General features: G+C 38.7%; 1 protein-coding gene and 1 long non-coding RNA gene across 8 annotated transcripts in view; one reads left to right on the forward strand and one right to left on the reverse strand.

Annotated features, from left to right (window-relative positions):
* The window catches only part of LOC147580980 (uncharacterized), a 283,220-nt gene that overhangs the window by 209,441 nt on the left and 45,806 nt on the right, over positions 1–27,973 (forward strand). The gene's annotated exons all lie outside the window — the stretch shown is intronic.
* Positions 1–27,973, reverse strand: part of PKHD1 (PKHD1 ciliary IPT domain containing fibrocystin/polyductin) — a 494,091-nt gene that overhangs the window by 4,630 nt on the left and 461,488 nt on the right. For all 7 annotated transcript variants that reach the window (XM_086707056.1, XM_086707061.1, XM_086707057.1 and 4 more), the window contains one exon: positions 31–868. In XM_086707056.1, the coding sequence (XP_086563182.1) occupies positions 414–868 (455 nt within the window). In that variant the 3' untranslated portion in view covers positions 31–413. The remainder of the gene's footprint in view (positions 1–30; positions 869–27,973) is intronic.

Here is a 27,973-nt window from a genome sequence, read left to right on the forward strand (position 1 = left end):
GACTGCGCCACCCAGGCACCCCAAAATTGCCTTTAGCATCCTTCCCCAACTTGGTATGAGTTGACCTTCCACTCTGGCCTTAATTAGAACCCTTAGAACACAGTCTAGAGAGGCTGCCATGACACAAGGTCTTCCCTCCTTCATTGGGCAGCTGTACACATTATCTTCTCCAAAAATCAGTGCTCTGAAAAATGAGTTCACTAATAATCTGCTTGGGCACTTGGTTATCTCTGGTCTCCCCAAATAGTTTTATTCTGTTGTAAATTAGACCCAGCTACTAACATAAAGAACTACTTAAAATATATATATAACTTTGGTCCATGGACAATTCCCTTCCCCAGATTGTTTTTATATCTTTGCCCTTAATTAAACTCTCAACAAAGCCCCTAAGAACATGAATTATCGTGCACCTATCACAGCTGTTCCTGAATAGTTTCTGGGTGAACTGAATGAAGAGAGAATGCCTGGGTAGTACCACAAGAGTCTTTCTTCTCTTGAGAAAGCCCCACACTGCCTCTTTCTTTGCCCAATTGGCTCTGCCCCTGCAATTGCTGCCTCTCTTGTCTGAAGTCTGGGCAGAGCAGTAACTGCTGATCTTGGCCTGCCAGCTGGTATCTGACCAACTGTTCTTGGGTCTCCCTCCAGTTCCCAGTCTCCTGCAGGTATACCTGCTGAGCAAGAGAGCCTGGAGCACATGTGTGCCCCTGGGATGGGACGCTGGTAAGACCAAGAGCAGGAGCAACAGCCTCTTCTTGGCGGCCAACCTCCTTCTGGACAGCACGGTGGCCGACCTTCCTTCTGGACACTCCATTCAGTGACTGGTGGGGGAGCTGGTTCAGTTTGTCCACCATCACCTTCATCTTCTTATCTGTGAGAGAAAAGATGTAGGGGGAGACATGGATTTAGTTCTCAAATCAGTTGAGAACCATCACTTTATATATTAACATTCCTGAAAAGATGCTGTTGATTAAAGATTAGGTTGTATCAGCTTATTGATCTGCAAATACCTTTAGAAATATATATTTTTCTATAAATATATAGAAACAAAACAAACAAAAAAACACCGCAGGGGTGCTTGGGTGGCTCAGTCAATTAAGTGTCTGACTCTACATTTTGGCTCATGTCATGATCTCATGGTCATGGGATTGAGCCCACTCATTGGGATCCATGTTGTCAGCACAGATCCTGCTTGGGAGTATCTGTCTCTGCCCGTCCCCCACTCATGTGCACATGCTCTCTTTTTCTTGCTCTCAAAACAAATATTTTTTTAAAAAAACTCACTGTATCCCATGCCCAATTTATAATTAATATTATTTAATAAAAATTTGATAATATCACTTCCCAGGAAAATACTTTTTATGATCTAGATAAGTCATCAAGGATTTCTCCTTCTAAGCACAATGTCTTAAATCCCAAAACCAGACCACAGTCGGGCCTTACCAAGCATGCCAACTCCCATTTGTATTAAGAAATTTGAGCTCTAAAAGCCAGTCTTACCTAACACTGGTTTTTATGACAAATTCACAATCTGAATATCTTTGATTTTATAAAACATGAATATAAACATATGTAGAGATAATACAAACATATCAATAAACATGTATCCATATGAGTGTGTACACATATGGTTATATAATAGTGGAAGGAGAGAAGGAGCACTAGACTGGGGTCCCAAAATAAATGTTTAAGTCTCTCTTCACTGCTAGCTGGCTCTGTGACTTTCATCATGTCTCTTAGCCTCTCTGGACCTCGGTTGTAGAATTTCATATTACTCTCAGGTGCTACTTAACAGTTTACTAAAATGTATTTCATTTTAGCAGTCTTAATTTAATTATAGTTTTCTTCCCTTGACATTTCATTTGTACTTCCACTTCCCCCCCCCCCCCACCCCCCCACCATTCAACAGAATTAATCTTCAACTCCGAAGAGTACAACATTGGTACTAGCCATGGTAACAGATGATCTGGGCACTTTTGCCCTAATTTGTACCAATTCTTTGAAGGATGTATTATATAAGCAATAACACTTCTAGCCTTTAAAATATGATCATGCCATAAGTGAATGAGCTAACTTACCTATCATATTACTTAGAGAATAAGTAAATGATGATGAACTAGAGCTAGATAGAACTAAATACAGTTAAATGAAACCTACCAAAACAGTTGTTTATGGTATTAAATATGTGAAAGATGGCCTCTAGAAGTGACATAGCAAAGGAACAAAGAATGCAAGCTTAGAATCAAACAAGTATGGTTAGATATCCTGCTTGGTCCCTTACTTGCTGAATATATGTGCAGACTGTACTTACCCTCTGTGTGCCTGTTTCCTCATCTGTAGAACAGTTAAATTGATAGTATCTACCTCATAGAATTGTTTGAAGGTTAAATAAGATGAATCATGCTAAGCACTACCCAGAATCTATGATGTAGTGAAGATTAGATAAGTAATAATCATCATAATTCAAATTGCTAGTACTCAGATAGTACTCATTCTTGCCAGGCACTGTGCTTAATGCTTTATGCCCATTCACTCACTGAATCCTCATAGCCACTCCATGAGGCTAGTCCCATTATTGTCCTCATTTTACAGATGGAAAAACAGGTATGGAGGGTTGAGTTACTTGTCCGAAGTCACAAAGCCTCCAAGTGTAGACACAAGATTCAAACTTAGCTAGCCTGGTCTTTACCATTTAACATAATTACTTAATATGATTCCATACACATAATTTTTTACTTTGTCTATGTTTTACCTTAATAAAATGTATCCTAAATTAATAGCATTTTGAATATCTTTATCTCACACAGATGGATATATTATACAGATTCACCTGAAAATAAACAAATATGCACCATCAACAAGAGAGACCCCAGATGTCTAACTTGGGAGTGTCTTTTTTCCCAAGTTTGCCTAAATTTGTATATACATTCCATTCTCACCAATTTTCTTAAATGTCGGCTCTTAGATTTGCATTTATTTGCTAAATATCTGGTTACTGAAGGTTTGAAACATTTTCATTCATAAGTTTCAAAATTGCCTCAGATTCAATATCTCAAAAGAATGAACTTGTTAAATTCTTCTCAAATTCTACCTTTGTCTTTCTTTACCCTTTTTCAATCATGCTGTCCCTTTCAGGTGCTCCAACTACATTGTAGGAGGAATCATTCTGAGCCTCCAGAGATTCTTCATTGTAGAACTCATCTATTTTCTCACTAGCTTATTAGTTCATTGTTCATTCATTCATTCATTCGTTCATTCATTCATTGTTTTCTGAGCACCTGCTATATGATAGGCCTAGAAATACAGCAGTGAACAAGAAACAGTCCTGATAGCCTTCAGTTTATGCTCCAGTAGTGGGGGCAGACAGAAACTAGAATATGCATGGATGGAGCCTGTACTAGGTCCTACTAGAAGCTCCTGGGAACTTCTCCCCTGCTCTCCAGGAGCTCCAGGAAACAGATCTCTAAGCTGATTAAGGTGAGAGCCTGGTAATAAGTGTGATAGCAAGTGTCTAGGTAAAATACTAGGGAAGAAAAAAGAAGAATTACTTTATACTTACTGCCTGAAAGATTAGGAAGACTTCACAATGGAGATGACTTGGTTTTGAGGGATAATATTGTGGGAAGATATTCCAGTATACGCTTTGGCATATGCAAAGACAGGAAGCAAAAAAAAAAAAAAAAATAGGTCAAGACACTGAGAACTGAGGTTGTGTATATAGATGTGCCTGTGGTGTGGGGAGTGTTAAAAGAAAAAAAGTAATAATACTTGATAGAGGCAATAAATAAATAAAGGCTCTTGAAAACTCTACTAAGGAGTATGGATTTATTTCATAGAAGATGGGGAGGTGATTTTAGAGTAGGGAAGTGACATCTTATTTTCATCATGGGAAGAACAGGCTTTCTATGAGAAGAAAATGAACTGTGAGGGAAAGAAGGAGGTCATTTGAAAGGCTACTGAAATAGTCTGAGCAAGAAATAATAAAGAACAGTAGGCCAGAGTCAAATATGTTGAAGAGAAGAATAGACAGATTCTGAGTACAAGTTATAACAGTGGTAGTGGAAGGGAAGGTTAGTATTTATTGAACGTCTAGGTATGCATCAAGGACTTTAGAACGATTCTCAGAGATTCTAAGACAGAAGACATCTTGTAATCTAGGGAAAGCAAAACAGTGTATCTCTATTGCATCAGAAGAAAACACAAAACATTTGTAGGTGCACATAAAGATACAAACCAATTGAAAATAAAAATATTCCTGTCAGGCTGTATTACCACTAGTGGTTATCCAACTTCCTGGTAGTTATAGGGGCTAATGAATTTTTCTTGAATGAATACTATAAATATAAGGATGTGAATATATTTTATATTTCCCCCAAGAAATTATAGCTTTTTTGAAAACATGGGCTTGCTCTTACTTTGTTTTCATCTTTTATAGAAATTATTTCATTGTTAACTAAACACTGATATTAGTTTCCTTTTCTGCTAAAGGAATGTTAAAGAAAGTGGGAAGCTTTTTCGGACTAGGTATCTGTAAAGTCATGTCACAGTAACAAAGTCCTTAAGTTCACATTCTGGCTAGCGTTCACAGTGTGTGCATACACGCGTGTGTGTGTACACGTGTATGCGCTCACATGCTCAGGACATGTGATAAGAGTTCAAGTTTTGGAATAGGACAAACTATTGAACCTATGGTTCAATAGTTCTGGGTTCTGGGTTTAGTACAAAAAGTAACTGAACCTTTGAATTGCAGTTTTCTTGTTAGCAATATGGGATAATTTGGTCTACTATCTCATAATGCTGTCATGAAAGCATATGAGTTACAGCATGTTTTAGCATACTGTAACCTAAGAGGGGCCCTATAAAGCTAAACTCTTGTGTTGCAGTTCTGTTATTGTGATGATGATAATGAAAGTGATGATAATGATGATGACAATGAGGATGACTTGAGGAAGGAACAACAGAATCATTCATAGGAGTATTTCATGGCAATTTAATGTACATACTAGTTTATTCATTATTTTAAACTTCTGTGATTTTTTTTGAGATTGGTAGATCAGTTTGGGGGATATTGACATCTTAACCATATCAAGATTTCAAATCCATGAAGATGGTATATTTCTCTATTTATTTAGATCTTCTCTCAGCCACGTTACGTAGTTTTCAGTGTAGAGGATTTACACATCTGCGAAATTTAGCTCTAAGCATTTATATATTTGATACTATTTATTATTTTTTTAATATGAAATTTATTGTCATATTGGTTTCCATACAACACCCAGTGCTCATCCCAACAGGTGCCTTCCTCAATGCCCATCACCCACTTTCCCCTCCCTCCCATCCCCATCAACCCTCAGGTTATCCTTGGTTATTAAGAGTCTCTTATGGTTTGCCTCCTTCACTCCCTGTAAACTTTTTTTCCCTTACCCTCCTCCATGGTCTTCTGTCAAGTTTCTCAGGATCCACATATGAGTGAAAACATATGGTATCTGTCTTTCTCTGCCTGACTTATTTCACTTAGCATAACACTCTTCAGTTCCATCCACGTTGCTACAAAAGGCCGTATTTCATTCTTTCTCATTGCCACGTAGTATTCCATTGTATATATAAATCACAACTTCTTTATCCAATCATCACTTGATGGACATTTAGACTGTTTCCATAATTTGGCTATTGTTGAAAGTGCTGCTATAAACATTGGGGTACAAGTGCCCCTATACATCAGCACTCCTGTATCCCTTGGGTAAATTCCTAGCAGTGCTATTGCTGGGTCATAGGGTAGATCTATTTTTAACCTTTTGAGGACCCTCCACACTGTTTTCCAGAGCAGCTGTACGAGTTTGCATTCCCACCAAAAGTACAAGAGGGTTCCCGTTTCTCCACATCCTCTCCAGCGTCTGTAGTTGTCTGATTTGTTCATTTAATCCACTCTGACTGGCGTGAGGTGATATCTCTGTGGTTTTGATTTGTATTTCCCTGATGAAGAGTGACATTGAGCATCTTTTCATGTGTCTGTTGGCCATCTGGATCTCTTCTTTAGAGAAGTGTCTATTCATGTCTTCTGCCCATTTCTTCACTGGATTATTTGTTTCTTGGGTGTGGAGTTTGGTGAGTTCTTTATAGATTTTGGATACTACCCTTTGTCCGATATGTCATTTGCAAATATCTCCTCCCATTTCATTGGTTGCCTTTTAGTTTTGTTGATTGTTTCCTTTGCAGTGCAGAAGCTTTTTATCTTGATGAGGTCCCAGTGGTTCATTTTTGCTTTTAATTCCCTTGCCTTTGGAGATGTGTCAAGTAAGAAATTGCTGTGGCTGAGGTCAAAACAGGTTTTTTTCCTGCTTTCTCCTCTCGGGTTTTGATGGTGTCCTTACATTCAGGTCCTTCATCCATTTTGAGTTTTTTTGTGTGACTGGTGTAAGAAAGTGGTCTAGTTTCATTCTTCTGCATGTTGCTGTCCACTTCTCCCAGCACCATTTGTTAAAGAGATTGTCTTTTTTTTCCATTGGATACTCTTTCCTGCTTTGTCAAAGATTAGTTGGCCATACATTTGTGGGTCCAGTTCTGGGGTCTCTATTCTATTCCATTGGCCTATGTGTCTGTTTTTGTGCCAATACCATACTGTCTTGATGATTACAGCTTTGTAGTAGAGGCTAAAGTCTGGGAATGTGATGCCTCCCACTTTGGTTTTCTTCTTCAATATTGCTTTGGCTATTCGGGGTCTTTTATGGTTTCATACGAATTTTAGGATTGCTTGTTCTAGCTTTGAGAAGAAAGATGGTGCAATTTTGATTGGGATTGCATTAAGTGTGCAGATTGCTTTGGATAGTATTGACATTTTAACAATATTTATTCTTCCAATCCATGAGCACGGAATGTTTTCCATTTCTTTGTATCTTCTTCACTTTCCCTCATAAGCTTTCTACACTTTTCAGCATACAGATCTTTTACATCTTTGGTTAGGTTTATTCCTAGGTATTTTATGATTCTTGGTGCAATTGTGAATGGGACCAGTTTCTTTATTTCTCTTTCTGTTGCTTCATTATTGGTGTATAAAAATGCAACCGATTTCTCTACGTTAATTTTGTACCCTGTGACTTTGCTGAATTCACGTATCAGTTCTAGCAGGCTTTTGGTGGAGTATGTCAGGTTTTCCATGTAGAATATCATGTCGTCTGTGAAAAGTGACAGTTTGACTTCATCTTTGCCAACTGTGATGCCCTTGGTTTCCTTTTGTTGTCTGATTGCTGAGGCTAGGACTTCCAACACTATGTGAAATAACAGCGGTGAGAGTGGACATCCCTGTCGTGTTCCTGATCTCAGGGGGAAAGCTCTCAGTTTTTCCCCATTGAGCATGATATTAGCTGTTGGCCTTTCATAAATGGCTTTTATGATGTTTAAGTATGTGCCTTCTATCCCGACTTTCTCGAGGGTTTTTATTAAGAAAGGAGGCTGAATTTTGTCAAATGCTTTTTCTGCAGATTGACAGGATCATATGGTTCTTATCTTTTCTTTTATTAATGTGATGTATCACGTCGATTGATTTGCAAATGTTGAACCAGCCCTGCAGCCCAGGAATGAATCCCACTTGATCATGGTGAATAATTCTTTTCATATGCTGTTGAGGTCAATTTGCTAGCATCTTGTTGAGAATTTTTGCATCCATATTCATCAGGGATATTGGCTGTAGTTCTCTTTTTTGCTGGGTCTCTGTCTGCTTTGGGAATCAAAGTAATGCTGGCTTCATAGAATGAGTCTGGAAGTTTTCCTTCCCTTGCTATTTTTTGGAACAGCTTGAGAAGGATAGGTATTATCTCTGCTTTAAATGTCTGGTAGAATTCCCCAGGGAAGTGATCTGGTCCAGGACTCTTATTTGTTGGGAGATTTTTGATAACTGATTCAACTTCTTCGCTGGTTATGGGTCTGTTCAAGTTTTCTATTTCTTTCCATTTGAGTGTTGGTAGTGTTTGGGTGCTTAGGAATTTGTCCATTTCTTCCAGGTTGTCCAGTTTGTTGGCATATAATTTTTCATAGTATTCCCTGATAATTGCTTGTATTCCTGAGGGATTGGTTGTCGTAATTCCATTTTCATTCATGTTTTTATTTTTTTGGGTCCTCTCCCTTTTCTTTTTGAGAAGCCTGGCTAGAGGTTTATCAATTTTATTTTTTTTTCAAAACAACTCTTGGTTTCATTTTAGATTCTATATTGTTTATTTCTGCTCTGATCTTTATCATTTCTCTTCTTCAGCTGGGTTTTGGGTGTCTTTGCTGTTCTGCTTCTAGTTCCTTAGGTGTGCTGTTAGATTTTGGTTTTTTTTGTTTTTTTTTTTAATTTTTTTTTCAACGTTTTTTATTTATTTTTGGGACAGAGAGAGACAGAGCATGAACGGGGGAGGGGCAGAGAGAGAGGGAGATGCAGAATCGGAAACAGGCTCCAGGCTCCGAGCCATCAGCCCAGAGCCTGATGCGGGGCTCGAACTCACGGACCGCGAGATTATGACCTGGCTGAAGTCGGACGCTTAACCGACTGTGCCACCCAGGCGCCCCGCTGTTAGATTTTGTATGGGATTTTTCTTGTTTCTTGACATAGGCCTTCATTGCAATATATGTTCCTCTCAGGACTGCCTTTGCTACATCCCAAATTGGATTGTTGTATTTTCATTTCATTTGTTACCATATATTTTTAAATTTCTTCTCAAATTGCCTGGTTGACCCATTCATTCTTTAGTAGGGTGTTCTTTAACCTCCATGATTTTGGAGGTTTTCCAGACTTTTTCCTGTGGTTGATTTCATGTCATAGCATTGTGTTGTGAAAGTGTGCATGGTATGATCTCAATTCTTTTACACTTATGAAGGCTTATGAAGGGCTGTTTTGTGACCCAGTATGTAATCTGTCTTGGAGAATGTTCCATGTGCACTCAAGAAGAAAGTATATTCTGTTGCTGTGGGATGCACAGTTCTAAATATGTCTGTCAAGTCCATCTATTCCAATATATACTTCAGAGCCCTTGTTTCTTTATTCTCTGTCTAGAGGTTCTATCCATTGTTGTAAATAGACTATTAAGTCTCCTGAAATTACCACATTGTTATCAATAAGGTTCCTTATATTTGTGATTGCTTTATACATTTGGGTGCTTTCGAATTCAGTTAATAGACATTTATAATTGTTAGTTCCTCCTGATGGATAGGCCCTGTAGTTAATATATAATGCCCTTCTTCATCTCTTCCTATAGCCTTTAAAGTCTAGTTTGTCTGATATTAGTATGGCTACTCTAGCTTTCTTCTGACTTCCAGTAGCATGATAGATAGTTCTCCACCCCTCCCTTTCTTTTTTTTTTTAATTTTTTTTTAATGTTTATTTATTTTTGAGACAGAGGGAGACAGAGCATGAACGGGGGAGGTTCACAGAGGGAGACACAGAATCTGAAACAGGCTCCAGGTTCTGAGCAGTCAGCACAGAGCCCGACGTGGGGCTCAAACCCATGGACCATGAGATCATGACCTGAGCTGAAGTCGGACAATTAACCGACCGATCCACCCAGGCGCACCACCCCCCTTCAATCTGAAGCTGTCCTCCGGTCTAAAATGAGTGTCTTGTAGACAGCAAATAGTTGGGTCTTATTTTTTTTATCCATTCTGATACCCTGTGTCTTTTGGTTGGAGCATTTAGTCCATTTACCTTCAGTGTTATTATAGAAAGATATGGGGTTAGAATCATTGTGATGTCTGTAGGTTTCATGCTTGTAGTGGTGTCTCTGGTACTTTGTGGTCCTTGCAACATTTCCCTCACAGAGTCACCCTTAGGATCTCTTATAGGGCTAGTTTAGTGGTGATGAATTCCTTAAGTTTTTGTTTGTTTGGGAAAACCTTTATCTCTCCTTCTACTCTGAATGACAGACTTGCTGGATAAAGGATTCTTGGCTGCAATTTTTTTTCTGTTCATCACGTTCAAGATTTCCTGCCATTCCTTTCTGGCCTGCCAAGTTTCAGTAGATAGGTCTTCTACTACCCTATGTGTCTACCTTTGTATGTTAGGGTCCTTTTATCCCTAGCTGCTTTCAGAATTCTCTCTTTATCCTTGTTTTTTGCCAGTTTCACTATGATATGTTTTGCAGAAGATCGATTCAAGTTTCATCTGAAGGGAGTTCTCTGTGCCTCTTGTATTTCAATGCCTGTTTCCTTCCCCAGATTGGGGAAATTTTCAGCTATGATTTATTCAAGTACACCTTCAGCCCCTTTCTCTCTCCTTTTCTTCTGGAATTCCTATGATACGGATATTGTTCCATTTGATGGCATCACTTAGTTCTCTAATTCTCCCCTCACGCTCCTGGATTTTTTTATATTTCTCTCAGATTCCTCCTTTTCCTAAATTTATCTCCTAATTCACCTATTCTCCCCTCTGCCTCTTCAATCCCCACTGTGGTTGCCTCCATTTTATTTTGCACCTCATTTATAGCATTTGTTAATTCATCATGACTATTTTTTAGTCCCTTGATCTCTGTAGCAATAGATTCTCTGCTGTCCTCTGCTTTTTTCAAGACCAGCAATTAATTTCATGACTATTATTCTAAGTTCTTGTTCAGTTATATTGCTTAAATTGGTTTTAGTATATGTGCTGCTGAAGCAAGCACTTGCTTAAATTGGTTTTGATCATTCGTTAGCTGTTGCTACTTCCTGGAGTTTCTTTTGAGGAGAACTAGTCTGTTTCGTCATTTTGGCTAGTTTTCTGTCCTTTTTGCATTTTTAAAGCTTGTGTGCTCTGCACTTGCGAGCACTGTTATATTAAAGGAGGGTCATACATTGTCCAGGGTCTGGCCCTTCAGGAGGTGTTTTTTTGGGGATTGTTACTTGCTCTCTGTTCTTGTGACTTTGGTTATTTTATTTTCCTACTTGTAGTGCTGTTTTGGGCCCTCCAGGTGTGCTTTGATTTGTTCCTTGGAGAAGCCCTGTAAAGGAAAAACTGATAGAGAAACAGGAGACAAAAACATGCAAACACACAAACAAATAAAAATAAAAACCTAAAGACTAAAAACAAACAAAAAAAAAAAAAAACAAGAACACTGACTACAAGTAAAGAACAGGGTGGAGGCGGTGCTAATGGAAGAGCACATACAAAGAGAGAAATGACAGGAGTGGGGAAATAGAAAAATAAACATTGACTAGGCAGAGGGACTAAGAGGCTTAATCCAGAGAGAGAGAAAGGAAAATAAAGAAGGAGGCAGGGAAAACGAAACGAAGATAAAGTTACCCAGAGAAATTATATGGCTTGATTATTCCAGAGAGAGAGAGAAAGGAGTGTAAATACCGAGGTGTAGAGCATCTATCAAGAGACTGAATTAAATATGTCTGTTTAGACAAACCAATAACAAGAGTAACCAGCCTCAGCTAAGGAAGAGATGAGGAGAAAAGGGAGGAAGGAGAATAGTTAATCCAGCCAGTGCTGCAGCGCTTGTAGGTAGTAGCTGTCCACAGGGTGTGCTGCTCTAGTGGATATGCAGTTACCCAGCTCAAAGGGACACAGTTTGGCGTTTTCTGAACCCACCTCCACTATGGGCCCTGGGAGTGATCCCTGAGGCCTGGCCTTGGCCGTAGGGGGCAGGGAATGGTGATCTCCTAGTCTCTTCTCCACGGAACCAGACCCAGTGGACTCTGTTTGAGTTGTCCTCACTGTGCTGTGGGTGCAGACGGGGCAGTCCTTCTCACTCCACCAACTCCCCTGACCCTGCACTTGGCTAGGATTCAAAGTCCCACTCCATGCACTCTGGCCCTGGGGAAGCACCTCTCAGTGTGGGGATGTGTGGTCCCGGTGGCTTTGTGCCACAGCACTTCAGGGAGAACCACCTTCTCTTACTGTTGACTGAGAGCCTCTGCCCTCACCGTGAGTCCATGGGATGGTGGACGCAGGCAGGCAGGCTTTGTCTTTTCCCACAGCACTCCAGGGAGATGGCTGCCTTTTCCTCCTGCAGACTGAGCCCTGGATGCAGGCAGGTTTGGTGCTGTCGTGCAGCCCTCTAGGGAGGGAACCATTTTCTCCAGTTGCATATTGAGCCTCTGACCTACTACCACACCAAGGGCTGGCTCCCCTCCTCCCCAGGTGTGCAAACAGGGAGCTGGCCCCAGTCCGAAGTAAGCCCTGCAGCTAGAGATTGGATCCCTCTCAGTCTCAGTCTGAGGTCTTTCTCCTGTCCAGCTATGGGCCCGCACCTCCCTAGCCGTTCTTTCTCTTCCCTTTGCCTCTCTGCAGAAGGGGGTCCCTCCCCTCTGTGCCAGTGCAGCCTTTATTTTTTTTATCACCCCCAGTTCGCAGTTCACAGTTACCCCCCTATCTTTTTTCCAGCTTTCCCGTTTTCTTCCTATTAGATTCAGTCTCTTTTCCTCCCAGGCTCTGGTGTTCAAATTCCTCTGGCTTCTACACGTCTTTGTTTGAGAGACGTGGGACGTATGGATCCCCCTACTCCTCCACCATGTTGGCCCTGTACATACTAGTTTAAACATTACAAGCATTGTTTTCAAAAAGTATATTTATAACTCTGACATCTTACAGTCCATATAGCTGAGTGTTCAAGTCCAATTCTTTTAAGTACTTTATGTACACATAGTGCTTAGTCTCTGACTGCATCCTCCTCTGAGCCCAAAAGTCTGAACTCATTCCCTTAATCACCACAGCTCCCACCTGTAAGAATTACCTTAAAAAACACCCGAAGCCTGAAATAACATTTCATCTTATCCTTCAGCATTTTCTGCCTTTTATTCATCTCCCCAAATGCCTCACTTCCTTCAGAAAATACTTCCTAACTCATGCACTCCTTATTGTCACAACACATTGTGTGTAGAGAGGTGTATCAATCTATTTCTTATAAACATTAAGGTATTATGGCTCGATTTAAAAAACAATTTTAGGGGACCTGGGTGGCTCAGTCAGTTTAACTCATACTATATTGATGTATGCCTCAATACTTGCTGACTGGAGTTTCTCATTTGACTTGGACAACTCTTTCAATCATTGGTCACCTTTCTTTGTATGACAGCCTCGTCTTCCTATTGGGATGTTGAGTTCCTACCAGGAGGGAACTTTTTGTGCCATCAACTTATCTCCCTATTATGCCCAGTCCTATGCCAAGTACTGAGCTTGGTGTCACCTCCATAATTACTGCTCCCACTAGGAGGAAAAGACGTAGTTTATTGAGATGAGCAACTAACCAAAGAACAAGAATATTAAGTTTGCTCCTACCTGGCAATTTATTAAAGGAAAAACAGGGCTTTGAATTTTTATTCTTTGGTAAAACCAATACCACTTCATAGAAGAGGAATTAAACACAACACGTCACCTATTTTCAACCCATTAAAGATATTGGTATCATGTTTTTGAAAGATCGTCATTGGAAATCTGTTCCCCCTTGTTCTTCAAGTCAGCATCTATTCATAAAAGACTAACACAAGTGTATCTTTCCTTTACAGGCCCAAAACATTTAAAAATCTCCCATGAATTATTTACATGGAAGCTCCAATCAGCAATATACCTGACAGGCTCCCTAGCCAAAATGAAAGTGCACTGTGTAAAGGTGCCCAGGGAGGCTGGCCGCCTCCCACTGTGAGGTTATAGACAGAACTAAGTCAGCACACATTATATGTCAGTGCTGACATCAGAAGGAATCAGATCCTTTGATCTCAGAACGCCACAGGAAGCTTAGATCTCAGACAAATTAGATAAAAAATGAATTTATAGCAGATATGTGTCCTAAGGCATTCAGCTGAAAGTTTGGGTTTTAGGGAAGGAAGACTAGTGAATATCAAAACATATGAATTGGCATGTCTCCCCTTTACCTCCACCTTATTGCTGAGTCCCCATTAAAATGGAAAGATAAGATTTCATGTTGCCCCTCCATGCCACATAGAGTCCCATTGGTGGATTTTACCAAGCTTCTGGAAAAAAGGAATAAAATACAGGAACATATATCACTTATCTATGAAAAGGTAGACTACATGGTTTTGGACCCTTTCAGGTTCACCATAGTCAGCTATAACTTTTCCAGCTACTCTTAACCTCCTTTGTCTTCCAAAACTTTCTTGGGCAAAAAAATATACGGTGTGCCTATGATTGTTTTAAATTTGTGTGAGTACTACTCACTGGCTTCTTTTGCAAGGGGAACGTTAAGAGTGAATCTCTCCTCACTCTCCCACTACCCTCACTGCTCATATTTTCCCAGCCCAGTCTTCATGTCTTGCATTTCGTGTTGGATGAATTGGATTCAGCATAGAAGGTTCAATATAACCACATGGATCTTGGAGCCTAAATAGGGTCTGAGGCAGATGGACAACTGAACAAGCAACATAAAGAATGTACTCCACCCTTGAACTGGGAGGGGCCAAGTTGGGGGAACAGCATGGAAGCTTTGTTGCTTCTCTCATCCCTGAAATACAGCCAGATAACACTAAACCATCCTGCACACCTAGAAAACTGATTATTGTATTAATCCTCAAATCTTCACAACCTTAACCAGAGAACTCTGCAAGTACATGGCATGGAGCGGGGGCACTCGGGGAGTAAGCCACTGAGGGCAGGGAGCTGTTTTTGCTTGCAGAGAGAGGATGGGGATGGCAGGAGAGTATGGAAAATCTCCCTCCTGCCCAAAAGCAGCTGGAGAGAAAAGAAAGAGTATACAATGGACTGAAAAAAAAAAAAAGTGAGAAAGGAGAGTGTTTAAATTCCATTAAGACTCTATAGGCAGGGGGCGTGCAGAGTCAAACTCCACAGCTCGATATCTGGTGGTGCTCTGGTGGGAAGGGTGAATCCCCAGGAATGGAGAGCAAGGTCCTTGGGCCACACAAGGAGAGGCGGTTCCCCTGCTGGGAGGATATTTGGTAGAGGCTGTGCGGCCTCCCCACAGGCAAAGGACAAAGTGGACCTGGGATAACAAACACATTCGTTGGTGATCAAACAAGGACATTAAGTGTAAAGCCTGGCTCCAGACGTGTGTTGTGATTTTCCATAATTTGTGAAACGATGCTGCTACATGATCATGCAAACTTTTTCTGGGGTGGGCTGGCACCCAGCCACAGTCTCTAGGCATTGGCACCAGCATGGTCCCACAAACGTTCCTGGGTGTGGGCAGAGCAGCCGGCCATTGCTCAATGAGACCCTCCCCCAGAAGGTCTGAGCAGGTCAAATATGCAGTCCCTCAAAATTGAGGGGTTGGGAAACACAGCTTCATCTGAGATAAAACTCAGGAGGGAGGTGCTGCATGGCAACCTGACAGCTGGGTCACGGACAGTGTAAAAGCAGGGAGTGGATGGAAGCTAGATACCAAGGAGTGATGCACAATTGCTGGTTGAGGAGAGCACAGAATTCTGATACTAGACACTAGGTAGCTGGGTGACGCCATTCTCACCTCTCCCTCGCATGCACATACACACCTATAGGCACCACAACAATCCACCAAGTAAGCTAGTCAGTGCCATCTAGTGGAAAACAGAGCCATTACACTAAGCCTCACCTAACTGGGTCAACCTCACTCTTCAGGAACACAAGTCTCTCTGCCTGATTAGTTTATGGACTATAAAGTGCTTCATAGTTCAACTTCTAGGGGAAACCAATGTATTTCAATTGTATGTCAATCTGTTTGCTGGTCCATCTATTCAATTTTCCTTTTCTTATTCTTGAATACAGAAAGAGAAGTAAAATATTTTTATTTTCCATTTCTATTAAAAATGTTTTGGGGCGCCTGGGTGGCGCAGTCGGTTGAGCGTCCGGCTTCAGCCAGGTCACAATCTCACGGTCCGTGAGTTCGAGCCCCGCATCAGGCTCTGGGCTGATGGCTCAGAGCCTGGAGCCTGTTTCCGATTCTGTGTCTCCCTCTCTCTCTGTCCCTCCCCCGTTCATGCTCTGTCTCTCTCTGTCCCAAAAATAAATAAAAACGTTGAAAAAAAATTTAAAAATGTTTTTAATTTTTTTCTACTATATATTTTACTTTTGTGTAAATTTTTCAAATTCTATTTTTTTACTTCCATGTTTCATTTTATTCTATTTCATTGTATTCATTTTTTTCAAATTTTCAAACATTTCCTCTTTTTTCCTTTTGTTACCATTCCCTTTTTTCTCTCATCTATCAAGCTCAACAACCAGACCAGAAAACCCCTAGCATCCTTTATGTGGTTGTTTTTATATTCGCCCAAAAGAAAGAAGAGGAAAACAATGACAGCCAGAGACTTAACACAGATACGAGCAAGATGTCTGAACCAGAATTTAGAATCATGATAAAAACCTAGCTGGGGTTGAAAACAGATTAGAATCCCTTTCTGCAGAGATAAAAGCTAATCAGGATGAAAAAATTCTGTTACTGAGCTGCCATCTCAAATAGATGCCACAGCAGCAAGGATGGATAAGGCAGAGCAGTGAATCAGTGATACAGAGGACAAATTTATGGAGAACAATGAAACAGAAAAAAAGAGGGAGACTAAGGAAAAGAGCATGATTTAAGAATTAGAGAAATCAGTCACTCATCAAAAAGGAACAACATCAGAATCATAGGGGTCCCAGAAGGTAAAGAGGGAGAAAAAGGGGTAGAAGGGTTATGTGAGCAAATCTTAGCAGAAAACTTTCTTAACCTGCGGAAAGACACAGACATCAAAATCCAGGAAGCACAGAGGACTGCCATTAGATTCAACAAAAACCGATCATCAACAAGGCATATCATAGTCAAATTCACAAAATACTCAGGCAAGGAGAGAATCATGAGAGCAGCAAGGGAAAAAAGTCCTTAACCTACAAAGGAAGACAGATCAGGTTTGCAGCAGACCTATCTACAGAAACTTGGCAGGCCAAAAAGGGGTGGCAGGATATACTCAATGTGCTGAATCTGAAAAATATGCAGTGAAGAATTCTTTATCCAGCAAGGCTATCATTCAAAATAGAAGGAGAGATAAAAGGTTTCCCAGACAAAAATTAAAGGAGTTAATGACCACTGAACCAGCCCTGCAAGAAATTTTAAGGGGGACTCTGTTAGGGGAGAAAAGACAGGGAAAAAAAATACACCAGAAGCAACAAAGACTAGAAAGGACCAGAGAACACCACCAGAAACTCCAACTCTACAGGCATCATAATGGCAATACATTCATATCTTTCAGTACTCCAAACGTCAATGGACTCAATGCTCCAGTCTAAAGACATAGAGTGACAGAATGCATAAGAAAACAAGATCCATCTATATGCTGTCTACAAGAGACCCACTTTAGACCTAAAGACACCTTCAGATTGAAAGTAAGGGATGGAGAACCATCTATTATGCTATTGGTCAACAAAAGAAAGCCAGAGTAGCCATACTTATATCAGACATTCTAGACTTTAAAATACTGTATGATGAGATGGAGAAGGGCATTTTACATATATATAATATATATATTATATATATATTATATATATATAAAATATGTATATATTATATATATATTATATATATATATATATATATATATATATAAAATAAGGGGTCTATCCACCATGAAGACCTAACAATTGTAAACATTTATGCTCCAAATGTGAGAGCACACAAATATATAAATCAATTATTCACAAACATAAAGAAACTCATTGATAATAGTACCATAATAGTAGGCGACTTCAATACCCCACTTACAACAATGCACAGATCATCTAAACAGAAAATCAACAAGGAAACAATGGCTTTGAAAGACACACTGGACCAGATGCACTTAACAGAGATATTGAAAGCATTTCATCCTAAAGCAGCAGAATACACATTCTTCTCCAGTGTACCTGGAACCTTCTCCAGAATAGATCACATACTGGGACACAAATGAGCCCTCAACCAGTACAAAAAGATCGAGATCATACGTTGAATATTTTTAGACCATAACACCATGAAACTCAAAATCAATTGCAAGAAAAAATGTGGAAAGATGATAAATACTTAGAGACTAAAGACCATCCTACTAAAGAATTAATGGGCTAACCAAGAAGTTAAAGAGGAAATTAAGAAGTACATGGAAGCCAATGAAAATGATAACACAACAGCCCAAAACCTTTGGGACACAGCAAAGGTGGTCATAAAAGGGAAGTATATAGCAATCCAGGCCTTTCTAAAGAAGGAAGAAAGGTCTCAGATACACAACCTAACCTTAAATCTTAAAGAGCTGGAAAAAGAACAGCAAATAAAATTCAAAATCAGCAGAACCAGGAAATAATAAAGATTAGAGCAGAAATCAATGCCATAAAAACAAACAAACAAACAAACAGGAAAACATATCAATAAAACCAGAAGCTGGTTCTTTGAAAGAATTAACAAAATAAACCCGTAGCCAGTTTGATCAAAAAGAAAAAGGAAAGGACCCAAATAAATAAAATCAAGAATGAAAGAGGAGAGATCGCAACCAACACAGCAGAAATAAAAACAATAATAAGAGGATATTATGAGCAAATATGCACCAATGAAATGGGCAATCTGGAAGAAATGGACAAATTCCTAGAAACATATAAAGTACCAAAACTGAAAAAGGAAGAAATAGAAAATTTGAACAGACCCTTAACCAGTAAAGAAATCAAATTAGTAATCAAAAATCTCCCCAAAAACAGGAGTTCAGGGCCAGATGGCTTTCCAGGGGATTTCTACCAAACAGCCAAGGAAGAGTTAACACCTATTCTCTTGAAGCTGTTCCAAAAAATAGAAATGGAAGGAAAACTTCCAAACTCTTTCTGTGAAGCCAGAATTACCTTGATTCCAAAACCAGACATAGACCCCGCTGAAAAGGAGAACTATAGACCAATTTCCCTGATGAACATGGATGCAAAAATCCTCAACAAGGTATTAGCCAACCAAATCCAACAATACATTAAAAGAATTATTCACCCCAACCAAGTGGTATTTATACCTGGCTTGCAGAGCTAGTTCAATATTCACAAAACAATCAATGTGATCAGATCAGTAACAGAAAGCACAAGAACCACATGATCCTCTCAATAGATGCAGAGAAAACATTTGACAAAATACAAAGTCCTTTCTTAATAAAAACCTTGATAGAAGGATCTTACCTCAAGATCATACAAGGAATATATGAAAGACCCAACACTAATATCATCCTCAATGGGGAAAAACTGAGAACTTTTCCTCTGTGGTCAGGAACAAGACAGGGATGTCCACTCTCACCACTGTTATTCAACACAGTATTGGAAGTCTTAGCCACAGCAGTCAGACAACATAAAGAAAATAAGATGCATCCAAATCGGCCATGAGGAGGCTAAACTTCCACTCTTCACAGATGACATGATACTGTATATGGAAAACCCAAAAGAGTCCACCAAAAAACTGCTAGAACTAATCCATGAATTCAGCAGTCGCAGGATATAAAATCAATGCACAGAAATTGGTCACATCCTTATACACCAATAATGAAGCAACAGAAAGAAAAATCAAGGAATTGATCCCATTACAATTGCACCAAAAACCATAAAATACCTAGGAATAAATCTAAACAGAGTGAAAAATCTATACATGGAAAATTATGGAAAGCTTATGAAAGAAACTGAAGAACCCTCCTAAAAAAAAGAAAGAAAAATATTCCATGTACCTGTATAGGAAGAACAAATATTGTTAAAATGTCAATACTACCCAAAGGAATGTAAGTATTCAATGCAATCCCTATCAAAATAACACAAGCATTCTTCACAGAGCTAGAATAAACAATCCTAAAATTTTTATGGAACCAGAAAAGACCCCAAATAGCCAAAGCAATCTTGAAAAAGAAAACCAAAGCAGGAGGTATCACAATCCCGGACTTCAAGTTATATTTCAAAGCTGTAATCATCAAGACAGTTAGGTACTGGCACAAAAACAGACACTCAGATCAATGGAACAGGATTGAGAACCCAGAAATGGGCCCATAAACATATGGCCAACTAATCTTTGAAAAGCAGGAAAGAATATCCAATGGAATAAAGACAGTCTCTTCAGCAAGTGATGCTGGGAAACTAGACAGCAACATGCGGAAGTATGAACGTGGACCACTTTCTTACACCACACACAAAAATAAACTCAAAATGGATAAAAGACCTAAATGTAAGACAGGAAGCCATCAAAATCCTCAAGGAGAAAGCAGGCAAAAACCTCTTTGACCTTGGCCACAGCAACTTCTTACTCAACACATCTCCACAGGCAAGAGAAACAAAAGCAAAAATGAACTATTTGGACCACATCCAAATAAACAGCTTCTGCTCAATGAAACAATCAGCAAAACTAAAAGGCAACTGACAGAATGGGAGAAGATATTTGCAAACGACATATCAGATAAAGTTTTAGTATCCAAAATCTATAGGGAACTTATCAAACTCAACACCCAAAAAACATATAATCCAGTGACGAAATGGGCAAAAGACATGAATAGACACTTCTCCAAAGAAGACATACAGATGGCTAACAGACACATGAAAAAATGCTCAACATCACTCATCATCAGGGAAATATAAATCAAAACCACAATGAGATACCACCTCACACCTGTCAGAGTGTCCGACGTTAACAACTCAAGCAACAACAGATGTTGGCGAGGATGCGGAGGAAGAGGATCTCTTTTGCACTGCTGGTGGGAATGTAAACTGGTACAGCCATTCTGGAAAACAGTATGGAGATTCCTCAAAAAATTAAAAATAGAACTACCCTATGACTCAGCAATTGCACTACTATTTATCCTTGGGATACAGGTATTCTGTTTCAAAGGGACACATGCACCCCAATGTTTATATCAGCACTATCCACAATAGGCAAAGTATGGAAAAAGCCCAAATGTCCATCTATGGATGAATGGATAAAGAAAATGTGGTATGTATATATATACATATACATTATATATATATAATGTATATGTATATATAATGGATTATTACTCTGCAACCAAAAAGAATTAAATTTAGCTATTTGCAACTACGTGGATAGAACTAGAGGGTATTATACTAAGTGAAATTAGTTAGAGAAAGACAAGTATCATATGACTTTATTCACATGGGGACTTTAAGATACAAAGCAGATGAACATAAGGGAAGGGAAGCAAAAATAATATAAAAACAGGAAGGGGACAAAACATAAAAGACTCTTAAATATGGAGAAAAAAATAGAGGGTTGCTGGAGGGGTTGTGGGGGGGGAGGATGGGCTAAATGGGTAAGGGGCTTAAGGAATCTACTCCTGAAATCATTGTTACACTATGTGGTAATTTGGATGTAAATTATAAAAAATAAATAAATATAGAAAGAAAAAAAAACATAAAAAAAGAAGACACATTAACAGTGGGGAAAAAAAAAAGAATGTACTCCACTTTGGTTTCTCATTTGTCAATCAGGGCAGCAGTCCTGCCTACATGTTTAAGAAGGTATATGCAATAATTAAGATTCATTAATGTAGATTTTTTCCTTGAAGAGAAAAATTATCATATATTTTGAATAAGTAATGCATTGCAAATAAGCTACGGAAATTTTAAAAATATGAGAGAAAAATGCCTTTAATTCCAAATTATATCATGAGTGTTTATTGTTTTATAATATTCTAGCAGTGGATATGTTTTAGTGAACCTGAATTCACTCATGAATCCATATGGAGTTTACTTTGGTATAATTTTTGAAGTGTGAGTCTAGATTGATAAATGTTGTAAACAGTCAAATTTACTAACCCCATTTAAAGACTAACAGTTGTTTTATCTTTATTATCTCTTTTATCATATGTTACATTTATCTAATATCTATATCTCATTTATTTGAACTAATATCTGCATATATTCTTATGTCAGTATTATATTGTCTGAAAATAGTAACATAAATATTATTTCTCGGGTTCAGCTACCCATCCCTACTGCCTAAACTCAATTTCTTATTAAAAATTTGGCTTTGGGAGGCCTGGGTGGCTCAGTCAGTTAAGTGTCTGACTCTTGGTTTTGGCTCAGGTCATGATCTTACAGCTTTGTGGGTTCGAGCTCCACATTGGATTCTGTGGAGCCTGCTTGGGATTCTCTTTCTCTCTGCCCTGCCCGACTCACACTGTCTCTGTCTCAAAATAAATAAATGTAAAAAAAAAATAAAAATAAAAAAAAATTGGCTTTGTATCATTGTTCTGTATTATCTGAAGAACTTTAGAATCATCTTACGATGTTCTACTCAGTATAAAATAATGGCAGCTGCATTAAACCAAAATTAATTTAGGAGTTACTGATTTCTTTGCAATATTACTCAATCCAATTAGAAACATGGTGCAATTCCCTATGTAATCAAGTCTGCTCTTTAAACTATGCAATATAGTTTATTTTTTATATAAAATTCCAATATACCTCTTGTTAACATTGTTTTCCAAGACAGCATCATCTTTAGTCACTATTATGCATTTCAATATGCCTTCTAACTGTATGCCACTGGCTTATACAATATTATTTTTGCATAGGCCAACATAATTTTTGTGTAAGCAATTCAAATTATTTATAAATTATAGCATTTATGGGTTGCATCTTTTAAGTTAGTATTAAACAGTTATATCATCTACAAACAATCATGTATTTTCTCTAACATTCTCTTAGTTTTTTTTTTTTTATATTGTATTTCCTAGCATTCTAAAATATGTTATAAAGTTGTGGTAATGAGTTATTTGTTTTATCTTAATGTGAGTAGTACCTCTTCTAATATTCCCTTGTTAAACATGATATTGGATCTTGCTTACAAAGAACATTGGAACTCTCCATCTTATTTAGCTGAAAGTCTCTTACCCTTGATATTTTAAAAAATATTCCCATTTTAAAAATTTTCTTAAGGAATTAAGTGCTAGATTTTATTTACATTTTTAAATTAGGAGATGTTCATATATTTTTAATTATATGACATGGGCAGGGTATTTATTAATAACTTCCAAATATAGTTCTACTTTCCTGGGAACGTGGGACAATTTTTAGTCCAGAGCTGTTTTGGTCTTCCCTGCTTTTGGACATCTTGTGGCCAGCTCTCTTCTTCCCTCTCCCTGTCATTCTTATAGGTCTGTACTTACAAAGGTAAATTCACAGTCCTTTTTATTTAATATTCATAAAATACACCGTATACAGTCAATAGGACCCTAAAGTGGTAGACATAAAACGCTGAAGTTAATGATTTAGTCACAAATCCATAATATCTTGCCATTTTTTCATGAATTTTCAGTTCCCAGCACTGGGAACAGAGGTTTCACCAAAAAAAAAAAAAAAAAAAAAAAAAAGTGGCCAAAGACCTTCGATGTCTAGAGAAGGGAGCACTGGGGTCTGCAGCAGTAGCAGTCACACAAAGACAAAGGCAATAGCAAGGAAACTAAGGTGGCACTAGATAGCATTCTGCCTGCAAGTCAGTCACATTTTGCCAATTGGTAGGACCCCAAAGACGTACAGTCATGATCCTGTTGTTTATTTTGTGAACCTGAATAAACTTTCTGCGTCTCTTTTAGAAAAATAAGGGGGCTTTTTTACAGCAGTTGAAAAAACTGCTGGAATCCAGGTTTCTCTAGAAAGGGAGAAGGGCAGGAACAGGTCTCATTTCATCTTTGCTTTCACCATTCACTCAATAACAATAATTATAAGCAGTCTAATATCCTAACACCCTATGGTAACAGTGCTGCTGGAATTAGAAAATATACAGAATTTATTCAAAAAGATCAGAACTACATGAACACCCATAACTATATTATATATAAAAGGTGTTAAGTGAACAAGAGGGAAGTGTTATAAAAGTTCAAACAAGGGGATTATTTATTCTAGCTTAAAAAAAAAGCAGAAACTGAATTTGATCTGGGATTGGAAGGAGTAGAGACTTTAGGTGTGTAGATACATTGGAAAACGTCATTTTGAAGCTGGGAGAAGTTGTGTATGGGGAGTGTTGTCCTGGAGAGAAAAGAAGGACAGGAGGAGTGGACATCTATAATGGGTGTATTAACTAAGACTGAAGTGAAGATATATCTGTGAAACAATATAGGGGAAGGTGGAAACCAAAGAGGTTGCAGTGGTGTTGTTATTCAAACTTGGTGAGCAAGGGCACAGGGTGGTATGGGGAGCACCAGGAGGTAAAGAGAACTCTGAGGTGTCTCACCTGGGAGATCTGCTCCCTGTTAACCAAATTAGGGGAGCAAGGGAACAGTTGAGAAGGAATAATACAAAATGGAGCTTCGACAGAGCAAAACTAGACTCCCTCCCTGGCATTTCTGTAAACCTGAGTGTGTGCAAACTGGACAACCAGGCCCTTAGCAAATGGGATTTGAAACAGTGTGATATGATTTAGGAGCTTGAAGGACTAAACATGTAACTTAAGATAGTGATATTCTTTTCACTCTTGGGGAATTATCTCCAATCCTTACGTTCATCAAATACATATTGTTTGTTGTGATTGCTTTACACTTAATTGTTGCCTAGAATTGTTCTTTCATTTTACCCAAAATATTATTCTTGTGTCCCAACCAAATTGCACACTCATAAAAGACAGGGGACCAGATATCACCTCTCTGCAACTAACTATACAGAGAAGATCTAATAAAGTATTAAACAAATATCAGGAGGCAAATAAATACTTATCCAATATTTATCGGGAGACATAATCTAACTACATTAAGTAAGCCATTCCAGCATCTCTCATCTACATATTACAAAGACAATAGCTTCTTCCAGGGTTTCTCAGCCTTGGCATTATTGACATCTTGAGCCAAATAATCTTTACTGTGGGGTGGTCCTGTGCATTGTAAGATGTTTACGGTATCCCTAATTTCTTCTCACTAGATGCCAGTAGTGTCCCCCCTCCCTGTGACAACTCTGACAACAATGCAAATGTCCTCTGGAGGTTGGATGACTAACTGTCCCCATTTGTCTGGGATACAGGGAGTTGTTGAGACACAAGGCTTTGATTTTTAAAACTGGCAAAGTTCTGGGAAAACCAGGATAAGGTGGCCACTCTATTTGGGGGGCCAAAACTAGCCTCTCAAGAACCACTGGCCTAGGGGCGCCTGGGTGGCGCATTTGGTTAAGCGTCCGACTTCAGCCAGGTCACGATCTCTCAGTCCATGGGTTCGAGCCCCGCGTCGGGCTCTGGGCTGATGGCTCAGAGCCTGGAGCCTGTTTCCGATTCTGTGTCTCCCTCTCTCTCTGCCCCTCCCCCGTTCATGCTCTGTCTCTCTCTGTCCCAAAAATAAATAAACGTTGGAAAAAAAAAATTAAAAAAAAAAAAAAAACACTGGCCTATGGGAACAGAGAGCCATCTATGTATAATGAATTCTTAAAAACAAACAAACAAAAAAAAATGAAAAAATACTGCCATCGAGGCACACATTTAATATTTTGGAACCCAAAGAGGAAGTACTCATTTTCATTGAAGTAGGAGGGACTGGGAAAGACTTTATGAGAAAAAAACAAAACAAAACAAAAACATTTTTCAGCTGGTGCTTAAAAGCTTCAGGAGGTTTTAACAGGTGAAGATAAGGAATCCAACTGGGAGAAAGTGTGCAGGGAAATGGGTGGGAAGTTATTAGACACACCTGAGGAGGAGTGAGCTAGTGTAGTGAGTGTGGGCAGTGGGCATAAAGGTGAATTGCAAAGTAAGGTTACAAAGATAGGAAGGAGTCATGCCTTTGAAGGCTTTGAGTCTTAAATAACAAGAACCAACAATAAATAACACATATATATCTTACATACAATATGCCAGGAATTGCTCTGCACACGTTAGTAATATTAACTCACTTAATCAGCACAACAACCATAAGTGTGAGCAGTGTTATTATAGCAACTTTCCCAATGAGGGAGCTGATGGACATAGAGAGGATAGTTGACTTCCTTGAGGCCACAAAGCAAGTCAACAGGAGAGTCAGGATTAAATTCAGTCTGCCTGACTCCTGGCTTTCATGCTCTGAACTGTCCCATTCTTCTGCCTCTCCAACTAACTTGAGAATTCATTAGATCTAACTAGCAGAGTGACTAGCACAAATATGAATTTTATAAGCTGACTCAGATGGCTCTATATGTCTGGCTGGTAATGGTAAAATATGAGGGATATATGCACCACTCCCTTCCTCCCCCAGTGTAACTCTCCACCACCCCTGTTATATCCACACAATTTTTGGTAAAAGCCATAACATGATGAGTTTACAGTCTCAATATACTGGATGGTGGAAACAGTTCCACCAGCTGAATAATTTTAGTGCTATGGTATTGCTTAGTAAATGCAGTGTGCTTATGAGAGACAGAGCCAATTCCTTTATTTGCAAAGGCCAAAAGTTTAGAAAAAGAGAGAAAAGGGAAACTAAAGTGCCACGGAAATACTGAAATAAACCAAATTTATTTAAAGCTTGCAACAATTAGTTGTTTTGTAGCTGGCAATAATTTCTGAAGAAAATAGGAGATGCCTCATTACTTGCCTTGGAATTGATGCTCTTCAGATTTGGACATAGCTTAGGAAATAAGGAAACAAATCTGCTATGGTCCCTAAGGGAGGATTTGGAGAACACATCTTTCTATTTTTAACCTGGATGTCCTAATAAAATGGCCCCTAATACTCCCGTCTCTTCAATCTAAACTTTTCCGCAGGAACCCTGTCCCTTATCTCATTCCTGATAATTTATTAATAAGCCACCAGATAAAAAATGTTCCTTAATAAAACACCCAGGCATTGTGGACTGCTTAATGTAGTTAATTTAAGTAGGGTAACCGAGATTCATGTAGATAGCCATATTAGATTAGGGGGAGATTAGCATCACTCTTGCTGTTTGCTTAAGAATGCGGCTAAATATGCTGTTTTTCACAGTGCTGAATTCACATGAGCCTTTTCAAACACTTATGCTGAATTTACATGCAATAATATAGACAAGAGGTTTCTAGACACCAAACAAAGTGGTCTTAGATGGAATCTGGAAAAAATTCCCATCCTTTTCTATCTTCTTTCTTCTCACACCTACCCACTCCAAGCCTACTTCCGCCTTCTGGCATAGGTCCAGGCTGAAGTATGGCTGGCTAATTTGTTGGGACATTTGTAAAAAACTAACTTCATTTCCTCCATGAGAAAAAATACAAACAGGCAAACAAACTGATATCTACACACACACACATACACACACACACACACACACATACACTTGCCAGAGTTCACTGAACTAGAGGTAGAACAACATTGAACTGCTACATTTTAGTTAAACATGGTACTTATAATCATTAAAATTCATATTCTTTTTTCAAGCAGAAAATATGATAATTGACTATTCCTTGGAATAAATACAAATATTACTCTTTCTAGAGTGTATGCTTCAAAATGTTTCAGATTCATAAAAATTATATGAATATTTTTCATCCACCATATCCATATTTGGCAAATCCCTCTTGTGCTCTACCCACTGTCCTCCTGTTTTCTGTGTCTTAGAAGGGCAAAGGAAAATCATTGGTCTGAATAAATGCTTACCTTTTCTTTGCTTGGCACCAATTCCAATGGTAATATAGAAATATAACAAGCAAAATCATCTAGCATAATGTGCAATGTAAGCAAATAATGCATTTTGCTAAAAGTAACAAAACAACAAAGCAGAGCTTCACAGAGCTGACTCATTTTTAAGGGTTCCATATTCAGCTTAATTTGCATAGTTGGTATTTGGCAACACCACTGTCTTTTTTCCCAAATTCAATAATGTTGCCAGACTGGCAGCTTTACAATAGCTAAGGGAAAGATTATATGCCTATGCTTTAGTTTTCCCTTTCTCTATGTAACAAATTCAAATGTTAAACCAATTATCATCTACTAAGAAAAAATTATAAATGTCAACTTGAATAATTGGTTAATAGCTGAGTGAATCAGATGGACTTGTATATTCCTGTATTGGGGTGTAATTTCCTTGAGAAGAAGTAACAAAGAATAAAGAAGGGCCTAACAACTAAATTGATCCAGAAACTAACAACCATGTGGAGAGGGAGGCCACAGCTCATCCACGATGGGTCTCTGTTGTGGAAATCATC

Source organism: Puma concolor, chromosome B2 (assembly GCF_028749965.1).
Source record: "Puma concolor isolate L17-30 chromosome B2, mPumCon1.1.hap2, whole genome shotgun sequence".
NCBI lineage: Eukaryota > Metazoa > Chordata > Mammalia > Carnivora > Felidae > Puma > Puma concolor.